Source organism: Lynx canadensis, chromosome D4, assembly GCF_007474595.2.
Source record: "Lynx canadensis isolate LIC74 chromosome D4, mLynCan4.pri.v2, whole genome shotgun sequence".
Lineage (NCBI taxonomy): Eukaryota > Metazoa > Chordata > Mammalia > Carnivora > Felidae > Lynx > Lynx canadensis.
In genome coordinates, this window is record NC_044315.2 from 5099129 (window position 1) to 5112917 (window position 13789).

The window sequence follows — 13789 nt, forward strand, 5'->3', positions numbered from 1 at the left end:
AACTTGCTCTTGCCAAGTTGACCTTCTGTTCAGATCGAGTCGGGACTCTCATTTTAACTTCTGTGTCCCCTTTTGATGGCCAATGGCGAATTCTGGGTCACCATGCCGAGGGGAAAAGAGCACCGCATGGTTTTGTCCTGGCAACTTAGGCCCAGAAGTGACCTGTCACTTCCACTCGCGGCTTGTTGGCCAGAGTTGGTCATGTAGCCTTGCCCCCCCTGCAAGGGGCCTGGACTGCTGTCTTCCACATGCCCAGAAGGGAGAAAGCAGGCAATATTTGGCAAACAGTTAGTGACTGCATGGCCCCTACCGGCGCATCTCCCAGAATTCCAGCGGAAGCCAAGCCAAAGCCGGTCCTCTGCTCTTTGCTTATTCCTCTCCCTTTTCTTGGTCCACGGGCTTCATTCCCGAGCAAAGATGTCTGACTCACCTTGTGCAGCCACCTTCACTCGTCCTCCATTCCGGCTCTTTCCAAGGCCCCCGGTTCCCACCTTCTCTTCCTGTCCCACACCAACTCCTCACGCATTGGGGTTCCTATTTTTCTGAGTTGTTCTTTGCCCTCTTGGCTTCTCTGGGGCTCAGTGGTATAATGGTCACCGGCCACCAAGATTTGCTGGACAAAAAGAGTGAAAAAACACAGCAACTTAACTTTTCAGAGTTATTTGTGGTGTTTATAATCTGCATAGTAAGTGCCTCACGGCGGCCATAATTTTGCCATGAGAGTTTTCACTTTTCCAAGAGTCAGCAGTGCCTGTGACCAACGGGGCAACTTCCCACATGGTGTGTGGCAGCCTTTCTAAGGGCTTATCACATTCTAAAATAGTTGTCCAGAAAATTCTAGTCTGGGCTCTTTTCGAATGAATTCACTTTTTGTATCACTCATAATACACAGAGAGGTTCATATAAGTTATTTATTTAACAATACCTTTTTAAAGTATTTAAAGGTATTATTTAACAATACCTTTTAAAAACTTATTTATTTTGAGAGAGAGAGAGCGAGCAGGAATGTGAGCAGGGGAAGGGCAGAGAGAGAGAGAGAGAGAGAGAGGGAGAGAGAATCCCAACCAGGCTTTGCACTGTCAGCACAGAGCCCAATGTGGGGCTCCAACCCATGAACCGTGAGGTCGTGACCTGAGCCGAAATCAAGAGCTGGACGCTTGGGACGCCTGGGTGGCTCAGTTGGTTAAGTGTCTGACTTCAGCTCAGGTCATGATTTCACGGTTCATAGGTTCAAGACCTGTGTCGCGTTCTGTGCTGACAGCTTAGGGCCTGGAGTCTGCTTCACATTCTGTGTCTTCCTCTCTCTCTCTGCCCCTTCCCTGCTCGTACTCTTTCTCTCTGTCTCTCAAAAACGAATGTTAAAAAAAAAAAGGAGTTGGACGCTTAACTGACTGAGCCACCCGGGCGTTCCAACAGTTACGTACCTTTGGCATATATTATGATGTCTTCGTTCACTGAACTTTTAATACGCATCATCCCTACAGAGCTGTATTTTGTCTGATCCCTTCACACGCTTCTCCAGGGTCTCCCATCCACCCACATTTAGCTGTATTGCCCCTTCTAGGGATTTCCTTTTTTTTTTTTATTCTCTTCAGGACCCCTGGTAAAAGTGTACCTGCTAAGGTGACCTACCTTTCTGCCAAAGTGGTCAGGTCCAATTAGCAATCTTTCATGAGGCCCCTGGGATCCCTCATGGTACCTAGATGCCACGTTAAAATCAAACACACGGGAGCCCTGAACGGCACATGTCTCTTGTGATGCAGGAAGATCGTAGCCCGTGACAGAGGCTGATGGGACCTCTCGCTGGGCCCTGTGGTCAGCCGCTCTACAGCTCTGCAGAGACCTGCCCGGACTAGGGGCCGCCTGGGAGACGGTGATTCAGGGGCTCACTGTTCTCACGATTCTCGCAGCTCGGCTCTTTTCCTGTCGCCACGTTTCCTCTAAGGAAATCAAACGGGACAGGCTTTGCTCTGACGCATTCAAGGGCCCTCCTGTGCCCCCTCCCAAAGGGCTCCCCGTCAGCACCAGGTCTCCTCTTTTTCGCATTCATTAGAACACCCTATTTGGTAGAACAGGTAATCTGTACGTGACCCTTTTCATCCGAGGCTCTCACGGCGTGCTTACAGATGGTTACGAATTGAGCCGCACGACATCCTTAAAGGGAATGTAAGTTTTAGCGTCAGTGGGTTTTTTTCCCAGAGGCGTTTGGCTGACCGAGCGGCCACAAATGGGTGGATCATTGAGTGGCCTTGGTTTTATTTCTGAGCGTCTCACCCTTGCGTCTCCTGACATGATCCCGCACTGTATTTGATTTTTAGAAAAGGAGACAGAGCCTTAAGAAAAGCAGTGGAAATCCGTGAGGAGGGGGGAGCTCGGTGCCTGGACCCCTGCCCTCCCTGGCCGTCTGGACGCAGCAGAGGGAGGTGCAGCTGTTCCCTCTGGCCTCGAGGGTTGACTGCCCTCCTGTCTGTTCTGAACAACTCAGGGGGCCTCTGGAATGATGCCTTCACGGAATTAGGACACGTCCCAGACTTGCCACTCCTCGTAAACATGGAGATTTCACGGGATATGTGGAGGCTCCGTCCCACATTTTATTCGGTCGTAAATGAGGGACCGATTACATGTTCAGACGGTTCGAGGCTTGCCGGGCAATTCTTGTTCTATTTCTCAGGTGAGAAATTAGCAGAATACGCTCACAGTCTTCTCCGTGCCGAACTACAAACAAGTAAGAACTGAAAAGCCTCACATCGACTCAGATCTGAGTGCTTCTCGAGGATATACGTTCCTGGAAAACCCGGTCAGGAGCATACGTGAGCCCAGCAAAAGGAGACACGCCGTCTCGATAGGCTTTTGTTTATTTTTCGCAGAAGGAGCCGCGTTAACGCACGCTCGGTGCCAGAGGGCATCGAGAGTTTTCCCCGGGGATGCAGCACACAGAGGGAGCTTCCGGGAGCCACACGTGGATGGTTCACTGGCCTCGCAGACAAATCTCAAACCGACCAGCGCGCCCCTATTTTTATTTAGCTGTGGACTTGTCTGTTCACAAAACCATTACAGGCTACCTTTGCACTGCGTATAGCAATCTGGTTCACAAGTAGGCACCTGCGTGTGGCTTTCCCCTTAGGGATGCACTTTTTGGGAGACGTCCCTCCCCACTCGCCACCCCCCACCTCCTGCCTCCCCCCTGCCCAGGAACGCAGGAAGCACTTCGGGAAGGGGGTCCAGAAGGGGATCGGAGCACACCTAGGCAGACCCAGAGCGGGGTTTCTGTGCTGGCTCCTTCCTGAGAGCCCGAAACGCCCCGTGTAGGTAGCTGGGGTTGCTTCCTAAGGAATCCGAGCTGCAGCAAATGTGCCGAGACCCTCAGCAACGTCGGCAGGGTTGTGACACGGGCTTCAGCGTGTCGAACCCCAGGATCTCTGAGTGGGGAGATCTGGGGGTGTCTGCGTGCTGGCCCTTCTTTCCCAGGGGGACACTCTGGTGCCCTTACCTGTCGCCCTGGGCCCCGCCCGGAACTCCGAGTAAAGCTTCTGTGAATTAGGATGTGTGCCAGGGAGCTAAGGACCCTCACAACCGGGTGAGATCCCATTTGAGACAATGGAATAATGACCTTGGGGGGAAGCTTCCCTTGGCAGTGGTCTCAACTTCACCACTTACTTGCTAGGCGTTTGGATGCCCTGAAGATGGGTGGGTGTGGTCACGTCAAGTTAACCCACTTGACCTTTGCTCCCTTGGGTATCTCCCTGCTCTGGAACTCGTTGACACTTGAAGAAGGCACAGGCTTTTGCTTTTCGCCTCTGGGCGATGTTCTTCTCTGCGTAAAGCCAGCAGTTACGAGAGCGCGTGCCCCGTGGCCACCAGGAGTGGCGGTCACTGTCATCATGATCAGTGGACAGAGTAATTAAGGCCCCGGTGAACGTTTCCCATTCAACCCTTCCTGTCCCCGAGGAATTGTCACTGCCTGTGTCTGGGCTGACCTAAGGGGCAGGAAGCAATCACACAGGTGTAACCAGAGACAGGAACCTTCCAATAGATCGACATAAAATACAGTCTGGTTATTGGTAGGCAGCCCACACTGCCTAACTGAGAAACCGCAGGGGGTATTTTCTTAGAGGGGGTGGAGGGTGGGAGGGGGGCCCGAGCTTTAATGACACATCCTCACGGATGCTTAACACCTCCTCTGGCCGAGTCCTCCCTCCAGGCCGAACACACGCCTACCACACTTTCCCTAGGAGTGAGAAGGCTGTTTGGCGATCCAGGCACTGGACCCTCGTTCTGTGAAAGTTGGGCCCTCTGGATGTGTTTTCCGTTGTACAAATTGGGACGCTTTGTTCCTCAAGGGCCTGAGGTGGGACAGAGGCAGGTGGTGGGGGAAAAAGACAGTGCACGGTGCACACAGGAAGGAATGCACGGCAGCCTGAGTCATTACCCAGCAGCGATCTGGGGACGACCCGGGACCCTGTTGCCTGCTGAAGTGAAGTGCCCCGTGGCACAGGGGGTCCTCAAGCTCTGTTCCTTTATCAAGTACCTAGTTAATCACATAGCTTAATTTGCATACTGGTAGCATCGGAAGTGTTCAGGGTCTGTTACCTGTAGGGAACGGGTAGGCGTTGAAGGCTGCTTGGCATGTGGGAGAGGCTGGGCCAGGGCAACATGCTGGAAACATCACCGTCTGTTTACTCCCTGTGCTTTTCTCCGGTACCGTCCCAATGGTATTTCCTGGCTTCAAGAGAGACGAAAAATGACAGAAAGATCACGAAATGCAAAAGAGGGTATCGTTAGTACCTTCTTTAGAACTTTAATACCAACCAGCCTGAGCTGGGAGACAGGACGTTATGTAGTTTCTTAGAGATTTGAACTGATTCATATAAAATTTCCAGCGTGGCATCTCCAAGTTAAGATGATCAGCTAAATGGCAACCCCTAGGTTTTAACTTTATTTTTGTGACAACCGTAAAACCACCCACAGTGGCAGAGTAGTGTCCCCAGGACTGTTAGTTAGTTCTCAGCTGGAATCCAGAAGGAGGGTGGCTCAGTCGGTGAAGCATCAGGCTCTTATTTTCCGCCTGGGTCATGATCTCATGGTTCATGGGTTCGAGCCCCGAGTCCGACTCCACACTGTTAACACAGAGATTGGGATTGTCTCTCTCCCTGTCTCTCTCTGCCATTACTCTGCTATCTCTCTCTCTCTCTTTCTCTCAAAATGAATAAATACACTTAAAAACAATTTGTAGAATCTGGAAGGACTTCCATTTCTCAACTTAGTGGGACCCTTGGACAAAGCAGTAGAAATGTAGGTGTGCTGGATAACAGCCAGGCCTGTCATTCGAGACAAGGGAAGACTGAGAAACTGTCCCAGGTTGGAGGACACGGTCCCTAAATAGGATCCTGGTGCAGACACGGGGAGTTAATGGGAAAACTGGAGAAACCAAAATAAAGTTCATCCTTTTAATTACTGTTGTACCCGTGTAGAGATCTTAGTTTTAATGTTTGTTTATTTTGAAAGACAGCGAGCATGAGTGGGGGAGGGACAGAGAGAGAGGGACAGCGAGAGAATCCCAAGCAGGCTCTGCACTGTCAGCACAGAGCCCGATGCAGGGCTCGATCCCGTGAACCCTGAGATCACGACCTGAGCCAAAATCAAGAGCCGCCCGGGCGCCCCTGTAAATCTCTTAGTTTTGATAAAAGTGCCATGATGGTGTAAGGTGTTAGCTGTCGGGGAAATTGAGTAAAAGGCAAACAGGAATCCCCTGTACACGTTTGCGGCTCTTTTGTCCGTGGGAAATTCTTTCAGAATGAGAAGTTCAGAACTGCATTACAGAACAACCGAAATCGCAGCGTATTTAGGATTCTGAGTCCAAGGAGAAGGCCTTGCGCCTGTGGTACGTCGAGAGGAAAATGTACAGTATTTGAGCAAAGATTCACGGCAGGAAAACGGGCAGATCTTAGAAAGGATCTGGGCTCTAAAGAACTTGGAAGCTTTAGACTTGGCTAAAAGGTTGTACACCGAGTGCTGCTCGTGGAAGACGCGGGGAAGAAGCGCACGCGCTCACCTCCTGGTGATGCCCCCACACCCCGATGCAAGCGCCCCGCTTCTGTTCCCCTCCGAGTGCCACGCGACCACGTCACGCCCCTCCTGACACACAGCCAGTCCTGGTGGCTCTAGCATCCCGAGCGTGGATGTCAATCAGAGCTCCCGATGAGAAGACAGTAACTGTTGTCTAACGCATTAGACCTTATCATGAGGACCCCAAGTCAGGTGTCAGAACAGTGGGGCAAAATAGAAAACAAACCATTTTTGTCCTATTAGGGATGGTTTCCATCCCACGTGTTTTCTAGACATGGATAAGTAGCAAAATACGAATTCCGGAATGCATCTCGAAGACCGAAACACGTCAGCCGTACGCCTTCGGGTAGTTCTAATTTTTCTGTTTCTCATCGGCACCGGACAAAGCCGAGCGCCGTGATTCCTGTTCTGCACCTGTTGTCTGGAAACCTGAGAAAGCCCTTGCCTGTCACTCGCTCTGGGCTCTCCCTGCACCTCCCTGCTGCCTCTCAGGGCTCTCCCTCCCTGCACAGAGAAACCTTCACCTCCTCCCCCTGCCACGCTGCATTTCAGATCGTTCTTTGAAACGTCTGTTTCTCGCGTGAATCTGTGAGCATATCGAGTGTAGGACTGTGCCCTCGCCCCTTTCCTTATCCCAATATGTAATACTGTACTTGCTCACGTTGGCATTCCAGAATTAAGTCTCTCTAGTTCTATCATGGTCTGAATAGTTTCCTTTAGGTCCAGCCAAGGGTAGGTCATACATAAAGGCCAGTAAAGACACCCTTCCGAGCGTTGACGTGGCAGGTTCAACCGTCCACCTGTTGCGTTAAGCACTTTCACTTTATTGGGAACCACCGGGGAGTTAGGGGTTATGAGCCAGAAACCAAAGTAATTTATGTAGGATTCATCTATTTACTTAACCCGTGGTTTTGAGTCTGTGTGTGTGTGTGTGTGTGTGTGTGTGTGTGTGTGTGTAATTAAGAGCAGTTATATGTTCCAGAATTTGAAACTGTGATTTTCATAAATTTTATTTATGATCCCTTTTTTACAGGATAGTATAGATCCCAAAGATTTCTTTCCCCTTACTGTTTTTTTTTTCCTGTTTCTATTTCCACTAAAAGGGGCTGGTGGCTGGTCTCCACGCGTGTCAGATAAATACCAGTGGCTGCAGATTGACCTCGGAGAGAGAATGGAGGTCACAGCTGTGGCCACCCAGGGAGGATACGGGAGCTCTGACTGGGTGACCAGCTACGTCCTTATGTTCAGTGATGGCGGGAGGAACTGGAAGCTGTATCGGCGAGAAGAAAGCATCTCGGTATGTTCCTCCCCTGCGAGTGGGTCTGTCAGAGCATGAATTATGCCAATTACTGCCTGTTGCTGCAAATCTGTCGGATCAAGTATAGAATGGAGCCTCCTAAATTACTCGAAAAGTGTTTCCGAGTGACTGTAAGACACATGTGGCATTTTAAAATGTGCTGCCCGTGTATAATTTATGAAATAAGTAAAAGTAAAACAATTTTGTAATGTAGTGAAATATTGAAAACGTCTTCCCATGATTCCTTAACATAGTGTGAAATCTAAGGAATAAAGCCACATACAACCTACTTTATTTTTTGTTCCAGAACCCAGCGGCTGGTGTTGCCTTGGCGTTGTTCAATTAAGTAAATTCATTCTTCTGTGTCCTCCGATTAAGTGAGATTTCTGGAAAACCCCAAACGTTTAAAAATAGGTGTAATGGAGAGTCTCCCTATGGACGGCATGTTGGGGGACACAAATCCGGCTCCAACAGGAAATTGTGTACTTGGGTGGCCCCTTGTAATTCATGGGAGCTAGATCTCTGGGATTCTTTGGAATCGTGATTATTTTGCATCCGTGACATAGTTTCGACCTCTGATTACATATCGTGTTTCTTTTGGAAGAATTAAATTTTGCCTGCCTTTTAAAAAATATTTGAATATTCATTTTAAGAGAGAGGGTGTGTGTGCATGCATGAGCGGAGAGGGAGGGAGGGAGGAAGAGAGAGAGAGAGAGAGAGAGAGAGAGAGAGAGAGAGAGAGAGAGAGAGAGTTTCAAGCAGGCTCTGTGCTGTCAGTGCCCCAGTCTGGGGCTCAGTTTCACAAACTGTGAGTGAGATCATGACCTGAGCCGAGATCAAGAGTTGGACGCTCAGCTGACCGAGCCAGCCAGGCGCCCCTTGCCTGACTTTTTGACTATGAAACTATGTGAAATTTATTATCTAATTAGCATTTGTGGCTTTTTTTTAACGTTTATTTATTTTTGAGACAGAGAGAGACAGAGCATGAACGGGGGAGGGTCAGAGAGAGAGGGAGACACAGAATCCGAAACGGGCTCCAGGCTCTGAGCGGTCAGCACAGAGCCCGATGTGGGGCTCGAACTCACAGACCGCGAGATTGCGACCTGAGCCAAAGTTGGACGCTTAACCGACTGAGCCACCCAGGCGCCCCAGCATTTGTGTTTTTAAATCACAGTCTGCCCTGAATGAGAAGCTCTGTGTGCAGTGTTTGCACTTGGCTGGTGGGGCGGCTGATGGGGGGGGTGTGGCCTGTGGGAGATGTGTCAGGTGGAGAAGGACTTACTCTTTTCTTGTTACTAAAAATGCAGTTTAGATGCTTGCCAGGGGCTAGGGGAACAGAGGAATGGAGAGTCAGCGTGGAGTGGGGACAGAGTTTCAGTTGAGAAGATGAAAAGTTCTGGAGATGCACAGTGGGGACGGGTGCACAACAGTGTGAATGTTAGTTAATACCAGAGAAATGCACACTTAAAAGTGGCCAAAGTGTTAAATTTTATATCGTGACTATTTACCCACAATAAAAAATATACAGTTTACTTTCCATTTAATTTAGGCTAAGGATATTATGTAACTTTTTAAAAAAATATATTTTTTAAATGTTTATTTTGAAAAAAAATTTTGATGTTTATTCACTTTTTTGAGAGAGAGAGAGACACACACACACACACACACACACACACACACACAGTGAGCAAGGAAGGGGCAGACAGAGGGAGACACAGAATCTGAAGCAGGCTCCAGGCTCTGAGCCATCAGCACAGAACTCGATATGGGGCTCAAACTCACAGAGTGTGAGATCATGACCTGAGCCGAAGTCGGACGCTCAACTGACTGAGCCACCCAGGTGCCCCGAACTGGTCAGGTGTCTTAACAGGAGGTAAAACAGACTAGGAGAGGATTTGGGGTTTCAGGGCTGGCTGACTTCCCAAACCAGCAGTTGCCAAGTGTGTGATCAGAAGCAGATATTGAGGTCGAGTTAATTCTTAGAACAGCAGGTCCAAAGCAGGGTTAAGATAAACATTAATTAAGAATGAGTGACAGTTAGGGGCGCCCGGGTTGGCTCCGTCGGTTGAGCATCTGACTTGTTTTCAGCTCAGGTCATGATCCCAGGGTTGTGGGATTGAGCCCTGTGTCAGGGTCTGTGCTGAGGGTGGAAGTCTGCTTAGGATTCTCTCTCCCTCTCTCTCTGTCTCTCCCTCTCCCTCTCTCTCTCTGTCCCTCCCTCTGCCCTCATCCCCACTTTATCTCTCTTACAAAAAAGAAGCACGAGTAACAGTTAAAGCTTAACGAAGCATCTACTTATATAGAGAACTTTTATTCAAAATTAAGTCTTGGTTTTGGAAATCAGGTAACTGATAGTGCATGCTTAGTTTTTATTTCAAGTTTTTAAAGTTTATTTATTTTGAGAGAGAGAGAGAGAAAGAGAGAGCACGCACGGGAGGGGCAGAGAGAGAGAGAATGAGAATACCAAGCAGGCTCCACACTGTTAGCGCAGAACCTGATACAGGGCTCCAACTCCCGAACGTGAGGTCAAGACCTGAGCGGAAATCAAGAGTTGGATGCGTAACCGACTGAGCCACCCCGGCGCCACTGATGTCAAATTTTTATTTACATTCTAGTTAGTTAACATATACGATAAAACTGGTTTCACGTGTAGAGTTTAGTGCACGCCTGTTCTTAGTCGTGCTAACTACGGCTCATGTTTTTTACCCCCATCCCACTCTGATACATGGCTGAGAAATTGTGACAATTCCTGTGTTTCGGCTCAGCAGCTCGGGGGCAACCATCTCCAAGTGTCACCATCTGGCACTTTGCTTCGAGGAGCCCAGGGGAGGTGGGGGCAGGGATAGTGGCCTTACCGATCGGAGACCACGCAGGCGAGCGCCCCTCGGTCCTGCGCCCATCACACAGTAAGGACTGGTGTGGTGGCCTACCTCCCCGTCCTGGGGGGCTAAAGACCCGCCTTCCTCCTCTGCATCCCCAGAACTTCACGGTGCCTGGCCCCCAGCAGAAAGCTGGGACGCATTCGCTAGATGCGTGCGTGCGTGCGTGGGGTCTCCCTTCCGGCAGAAAGTCGCTCTTGAGTGACTGCTGTGCTGGAAAGCCCTTTGTCTCAGCGCAGGGGTCTCTGACGCTCCACTGCAAAGATTTCTTCTGCGTCTTGATCTCCGTCAGGAAAGGTGGCTGGCTCATCCTTGCCTTCTTTTGGTCCGTCACCGCGGCTTAAGTGGATTCATTTCCTGCTCCGGGCCCGCCTCTCTATACAGTTGACTCTGACAGCAGGACGCCCCACGGGGCGATCATTACGAGATTATATGTACAGTTTCTGGAAAAAGATGAGGCCGACTTGGCTGCTCTCTGGCCCTCTCACATAGAGGCAGCGGCTCTTAATGACAACGGAGGCTCGACCCCTCCGTCAGGGTGTGGTTTTCATTACGGATCGCTGACCTTAGTTGGAGAGTGAATTTGAGAGTCTAAACAAAATTCCCTTGAAAGGTTTACACTCTTCATTAGTGACACTTTGTTGTTTTCTTGGTTTCGTGCTGTCAGTGTAAGAAGTTACCGTGCCCTTCGCGGCCCGATGCAAGGCAGAGCTGTGACGTCACGGTTTCTGCAGGTCTGAAGTTGGGGTGTAACCGGCTGGGTCTTCTGTGTAGGGGGTGGGAAGGGCTGGAGAGATCCCGATGACCCCCCTCAGGTCGTGCGACTCACTGGGGGGGGGGGTGGGACTCACAGGACCAGTGTGTAGTCATAAAACTGATGTTGAGAGGACACAGAGCAAAATCAGGAGAGAAGGAAGGTGCTTGGGGCACAGCCCGTGGCAAACCAGTCATAAGCCCCCACGAGTCCTCTCCACGTGGACACCCATAGAACATGCTTCATTCCTCCTCAGAAAAGTTCTGGCAATCTGTGTGAGGTGTTGCAACCGTGGAAACTCATTAGACGCTCAACAGCTGGGGTATTTTGTGGGGGGCTGGTCGCATAGGCACCCTCTGCCTTGTGAGACCCCCTACAAGGACGACGGTGTTGAGTATAAACTCTACCGTTTGCACAAACGTTAGGCACAGTGAGCCGCTCTCATCATTAGGGTCTTGGGAACGGGCCAGCCTTGTGATTCGAACCGGTCCAGGTGATTTGAGAGTCCAGCCACACTGTAAGGAGGGGGTTCGGTGGTCTCTGTCTTGGCTGTACCCGAGAGCCTTCCCTGCCCCTCACCTTCCCTGGGTTCGCCCCTGGCATTTATTTCCCTGTACAGAAGGGCGGGTTCAGAAGTCTGTGGACACGCTGTGACTTGCCTGGCTCTGCCGAGGGGCCGTCGGGGGAATGTGTGTCTGTGGTCGTCGGAAGAGCCCATGCCACCAGCCGACTCCATCTGCCCCGCACTAGGGACCAAAAGCCCTGGACGGTGGGTGGAGCCATGTAAGGACCTAGTGGCCACCCTCATGGGACGGCCGTGTTATCAAATTTCCTGTCCTTCGTCTCTCTCTCCTTGAGCCTTGCCTTTCTTATATCTCTCTCTGCTTTTCTCTCCTTATCATCACATCTTTCTACTCCTGTCCTCTCCTTCTTTACAAGAGAGAGGGCCCAGATGACCCTAGGCCCCACATCTCCACCTGTGGCGCACAGACCATCGGTATCACCTGGGATCTCGGTAGAAAATGGAATCTCAGGGGGGCTGGATCTGGCGTACTAAATCCGAATCTGCGTTTAAAGAAGATTCTCAGGGGATCCCAGAAGTGCTGACTGAGATGACCAAGGACATCTGTACATGCCTGGCTCACAGGGGGTCATGCCCCTGCTGGAGGACGCAGGTGTCCCACGCAGTGTCAGCCTGATCAGGCGATCCTCCCTGCAGGAACCTCGCTCTGTTGTCCTGTGGCTGGAGAACACCCTCTTTCTCCCCAGCTGTCACCAGCCTCGTGGGACACAAGCCCAGAGTGTCTTCTCGTTGCTTTTATTGACGAATAACAACCAAGTGCTTAAAGTTAGTTCCGTCTTTGAGAACTATGTTATTTCTTGAATCTGTACATTTTGCATTAATTAGGACTTCATTCTTTCCGTTTTGAACTCCTCAGAACTCAAATTCAACGATTAGATCCCGTGGGAACTCAAGACTGGGTTGTTAACTCCGAATGCATTGACAACTTACAATTCAAGTGTATGTTTCTTCCCTATGCAGGACGTTTGTGTGAAAAAGGAATTCTTCTAAGAACAGACTGGTAAACTGTATTTGAAAAAAAAATAAAAGAAATTATTTGATATAGACATAGGATCTAGTATAACTAATTCTATTGAATAGATTCGTTTTTCCTTGAAAAAATGTGTATCAGTAGGTCCACAGCTGAAAATAAAATCGAAACAGCCAACCATTTGAAACTTTAGTCTACTTTCGGTAATTTATAACCTAAGCCAAGTAGAAAAATGTAGACTAATTAGTGAGGCTAATTAATATTGTATTGAAAGACACGACAACCTTACAGTGCTCTACAAGAGCGACAGAGGTGACCCCAAGGATTTAGGGTAGGAGAAATGACAGGGAAATATTGGAAGCAAGACAGGTGGCATGAGGGGGTGTTCATTATATCTGCAGTGGTTTATCTGCTGGGGGGGAAGGAGCTTAGGTACAGGTAACAAAATATTCACCCTGTTAAGTCCGGATCACAGGTACATGTGTGTATGGGTATGTTTGACATATTGCATAAATTGCAATAAATTAAAAAAATAATAAATATAAAAATAATAAAAAAATAATAAAAAATAAAGAACCGTGACTGCTTGGTATAAAAAGAAAGATCATGTGACCCATGTGTGATTTCAGAATAGAGAGGGATAAGAACCGCGTCAAATTATCGTAGGAACGACTTGAATCAGAAATAAGGAAGAGTGTTTCGTGTGCAGGGAGGTAATCACTGTGCTATATGGGAAGCTTTGTTGGGAGCGGAAGTGGAAATTCACCTGATCGAGGCTCATATTAATTCAGTCATTTAAATACGTGTTGGTCTAGGTTAATACATTTATCATGGAGTTCATGACTCAACAAGTCCAAGCCTCACATCACACGGGATGTTGCAGAAAGGGTCTGCAGGTCTGCAGGGCCCGACGTGAGGCCCTGGCCAACCACAGGCGTGCCCACCACTGCCAAGTTCGGCTCTGAGACCGACTGGCTTTCAGCAGAAGGAGCAGGAGTAACGTTTCGGCGATTCTGTTATCGATCACCTCCATCCTCAGCCGTGTGGGGGACGTGGCTGTCTCCTTAACCAGCCACCTCCTCACGTTCAGCATATTGGCCACCACGGCAGTGACTTTGTACTTTGCTGATTGCGCTTACCACTGTGGGCCACAATTGGATTTCCTATGCGTGGCTCCCCCTCCTGGGCGCTGAGAGCCATTCGGTCAGGGATTGATCTCCCCAGAGGCCCAGGCGTATTA

At 49.6% G+C, this 13789-nt stretch overlaps 1 protein-coding gene across 1 annotated transcript in view; it reads left to right on the plus strand.

Annotated features, from left to right (window-relative positions):
* Window positions 1–13789, plus strand: part of LOC115499820 (contactin-associated protein-like 3) — a 196462-nt gene that overhangs the window by 39406 nt on the left and 143267 nt on the right. Inside the window, exon 3 of the mRNA XM_030294015.1 lies at window positions 7170–7363. Coding sequence (XP_030149875.1) covers window positions 7170–7363 — 194 coding nt within the window. The remainder of the gene's footprint in view (window positions 1–7169; window positions 7364–13789) is intronic.